The 4084-nt window shown below is 47.6% G+C and overlaps 1 protein-coding gene across 1 annotated transcript in view; it reads left to right on the plus strand.

The window, feature by feature from the left end:
• LOC114071182 (UDP-glucuronosyltransferase 1-8-like) overlaps positions 1-694 on the plus strand; it is a 14066-nt gene extending 13372 nt beyond the window's left edge. Inside the window, exon 2 of the mRNA XM_027908923.1 lies at positions 613-694. Within this exon, the coding sequence (XP_027764724.1) occupies positions 613-675 (63 nt within the window). The 3' untranslated portion in view covers positions 676-694. The remainder of the gene's footprint in view (positions 1-612) is intronic.
• The last annotated feature ends 3390 nt before the right edge of the window (positions 695-4084 follow it).

Below are 4084 nucleotides of genomic sequence, written 5' to 3' on the forward strand. Positions count from 1 at the left end.
AACCCTCAAGAGTGTATTTGGTGAATGCAAACCCCAGGTTTTCACACCTATCCCTTGACATTTGCTTTTACCAGGATTGTTCTGCAGGGTCTTCAAAGCTGAGTTAGCAATTCAAAGCCATTTTGTAGTCTCTGAAATATTCACATCGTTTTGTTCCCGGACACAAATCTCTTCCCTAGGAAACTACTCCTTCCCTTCTGAACTGTGCTCACACAATATCCCTGCACAGTCTTGGACCTGAAGGGGTGGCTTTTTGCTTCCTTCTTTCAGGTTTCTTTTATGCTCTTTCACAAGCTTATGCAGAGCCCACTAAATCTGACAAATAAGAATAGCCTTGACAAATAACATTATAAACTAGAATATTAGAATAACTAAGTAACTAAGGCATTCTTTCACTTTAGACTCAAAGGCTGGCACTAGTTTGAGATTTAAGAGGCAACTTCTTGCTGTTTGCATGGCATTTACTCTGCATCTTGAGGATCTCAGAGCTGCAAAGAGTCTGTAGGTTTGCTACAAGGGCAGAGCCATCCTGCCCTCATTTTCTACAGAATGATCTCTCACCGAATATTTTATCTCTAGACCTGCCACCTTCTGTCTTCACACTCTCAGCAGGTGAAAATCACATGTTCCAGACCTGGGAAAACCTTGTGTATTCCTCCTCTCTGCCTTTTTTAGCCCCATTTTCTGCAGACAGTTACTTACTTAAACAGCTGGTTACTTACAGTTACTTGCTTAAACAGCTGGTTAACTGCAAACATTCAAATAAACCCCAGATTTAAGTAGGTGGTTACTCAAATAAAAAAGAAATGCAGCTGAAAAGAAAGAAAGGGAAAAAAAAAGCCCCTTGTCCCTCCAAAGCACAAGGATGGAGAGCCCAGGTCCTGTTTTGAAACCCTCCAGGCAGACCCAGCAGCACGTGGGGAGCTCTGGTAAAGGAACCTTCCTAACTGGTCCTTCCAAATGAAAGGGAATGTCTGAGCCTGGCAGTGCTGCTCCAACCAGGTTCATCCCAGCTTGCTCCCCCCCACATCCCTGCACCTCCCGTGGTTTGCAGGAGAGATAGTGAAGGAAGCTGTAAAACACAAAAATCCCCTCCAGAAAAATCCCCTCCTGCCTCAGGAACTTCATCTTAAAGCTAAGTTAAAATTTAAAAAGAAACAAAATTCAAACCACTTCTCTAACATGAGTCTAAAGGCACGATGTCTGAGAGAGGGCTGTGGAAAAGTCGGCGAAGGGTTTAAGAGTGTTGTATTTATTTACAAATATCAAACACATTGATATTTGCTGTACAAATATTTGTAATAGTTCCAATTACATGGACAGCCCTAAATGTCACCTGTCTGTTAGGGCAGTCATTCATTTCAGGATAATATACTATCACTTCCACATCATTTTTAGTTCCAGCTTAGGAAAGAGCTGCAGCTTAGGAAACAATCTGTGCTGTGCAATCTCCTTCCCTGCTGTTTCTTGCCCTCACAGAGGTTTCAATGACTTTCCAACTCACAGAATTGCTTCTGTGGGCTGTTTTTCCTCTGAAGTCCTGCTGGCCAAACTAAATCCTGTCTTACCCTGTGCAGGCAAAATGCCAGGGCAGGAAAAACCTGAGCGGGAAATCGGGCAGGTTCACATCAGCAACCACCAACCTGCACTTGCCAGAGCTTGCTCAGCATCCAAAAAAACAAAAAAGAAAGGGTTGGTTTCAACTGCACAAGGATTCCTCCAGGCATAAGCCTGATCCATCATCCAGAGACCTGGGAAATCAAATTACATCGAATCCCAGCATGGGTTGGGTTGGGAGGGACCTTAAAGCTCATCCACCCCACGGGCAGGGACACCTTCCACCAGCCCAGGATGCTCCAAGCCCCATCCAGCCCGGCCTTGGACACTTCCAGGGATCCACAGCTTCTCTGGGCATCGCTCTGGGATTTGAGCAACCTCTCCCTGCTTGCAGGGCCTGGAGCACAAGCTGGGGCATCAATCTCACCCCACAGGAGGAAAACAAATTCTGGTTTTTGTGGAACCAACCCTTCCAGGCAGCCTGGAAAACATTTGGGTTTAGCTGTAGTTTTAGAGCTGCTGAGATATCCACTTTCCACCCTTTTTTCCTTAATCCCCCTGTTGGCTGCTCAGAAATCCACACATCCCAGGGACGAGCAGTCGGGGGGAGTTTTAGGACAGTGTCAGCTCCCCAAAGCCAGCTCAGAGACACCCTGTCCCATCTGAGAGGAGAACAAACCCACAGTCTGGGGTCACCCAGGCCTGGTTTAACACAAACCTGACATCCTTTAGTCCCCCCCGGGGAAGGTTTTCCTCCAAGCAGGCCCATGGCTCTCACTCCTGGAACCCTCAGCTCACCAGACCCCAATTTGCACATAAATCAGGAGCACCACACCCTTCAGAGCTGAAAGGGCTGCAGGTGCCCTTTGCTCCTGCTAATGAAAAGCAAACACAGGGAAACTTTGCACGTTTGTTTAAAATATTGACCAGGCTGTTAATTGTCTCAGTAATAATTACCCAGCTTCGATCTGACCTGCGCTAACCTAGAACTTCATCCTTTCTTACCTCTAATCTGATTTTTTTTTTTCTTTAATTCTGCCCTTCCTGTTACTGCCTCACCTTTACCACAGTTTTTGCTCTGGTGGTCTGGTACAAAAAGTCTGTGGAGTCCATTAAGAAAGTGTAGCAATACCATCAGAGATTCATCCTCTTACAGTCAAGGCAAGAAGAACTTTCACTGGCTGTTTTCAGCCGCCTGATTTTGCTGAAAATCTTTGAGTCCAGAGCAAAAAACACACCAAGGAGCAAGTTCCAAATGAATTTGGTCAGCTCTTGTCACAGCAGTTGCAATAAACCCTTTTGCCTCCAAATTTGCAGCATTTCATGAGAATTAATCATAGATCTGGTCAGTCTCACACCTTCAGTCTGGGCTCTCTCCCAAACATCTCTGAAATACTGGCCCTCACATTTTTGGTCCTGTCTAAAAAATTGCTTTTTTCCACGTCCAAAGGTGGTTCCTCCTTCTCAGTGGGACACAGTGGAGCTTCTCAGAGCAGTCTCAGCACCCTCTGGGTGTCTGCTGAGACAGACCCTGTTCTCCAAGGCTGTGTGAGGGTTTGCTTCTCCACCCTGAAGGTGTTGGGAACCCCATCACCACCGAGAGAAAAAACGGGAAAGCCTTTGTGCCTGGTGGTGGTTTTGCACCAGCTCTTTTCTTCTCAAGGACATCTTCCTTAACACCACCCAAAGAGACTTCACCACCCATCAAAAGTCTTTGGTCTGGCACTACTTTTACTCGTATAGATCCCAGAACATTCCTCCAGCAAAGCCCTGAGGGCCTCAGGGGAATTTCAAGGGAATTTCAAGGCTGGGCTGCTGCTCAGAGGGGAACATGGGAGAGGGAAGGTGAGCTTGGAGCTCAGGGCTGAAGAGCCCAGGAGACACCTGGACATGGTTGCTGATGTGTCTGTGAAAGGAGGAGAGAGCCCAGAGGTCTGGTTTGGTGGCTGGGGTTTTCCACGTGTATGTGTGCTGTCGGTGGGATCAGGGAAAGGTGTCACACCTCCTCTGAAATTCTGCTTTGTTCCCAGCCCATAGAAAGGGTTGGCAAGGCCATGACCAGAGGCCATGGCTCCTTCTTTGTGTCCCAAAAGGCTTGTTCCACCCTCCTTTCCCTTTGTTCACCCTGAGCCCAGCATTTAATTCCTCTTTTTTTTGGTCTAGTACCATGAGGGGAAAAAAGCCAAACAGGATTGTTCTGCTCCTCCTCAGCTCTGGGACTGCCTGATACATCCTGGGGGCTGTGATCTTGTCAGAAGAGTTGCAGGTTTGACTGCTTCCAGAGGGTGGGGATTTAACAGGAGCCTTGTGTTCTCAGCGGGGTTAGCCCATGAAGGAGACGGTGCTGCAGTTTCCAGCCCTTCTGCAGGGTGTGTTTGAAGGGCTGCCCTTCGAAAGCAAAAGCAGGTCTGTTGTGTCAGGAGGTGTGTAATCCAGGAGGGAGCAGTTAGTGACCTGCTGAGCCGCTTGGATCCTCCGGATCAGATGGGATCCACGCTGGGGTGATGAGGGAGCTGGCAGAAGAGCT

This window comes from Empidonax traillii, unplaced genomic scaffold (genome assembly GCF_003031625.1).
Source record: "Empidonax traillii isolate 1590-97213 ecotype Southwest subspecies unplaced genomic scaffold, ASM303162v1 scaffold1881:size57505, whole genome shotgun sequence".
Lineage (NCBI taxonomy): Eukaryota > Metazoa > Chordata > Aves > Passeriformes > Tyrannidae > Empidonax > Empidonax traillii.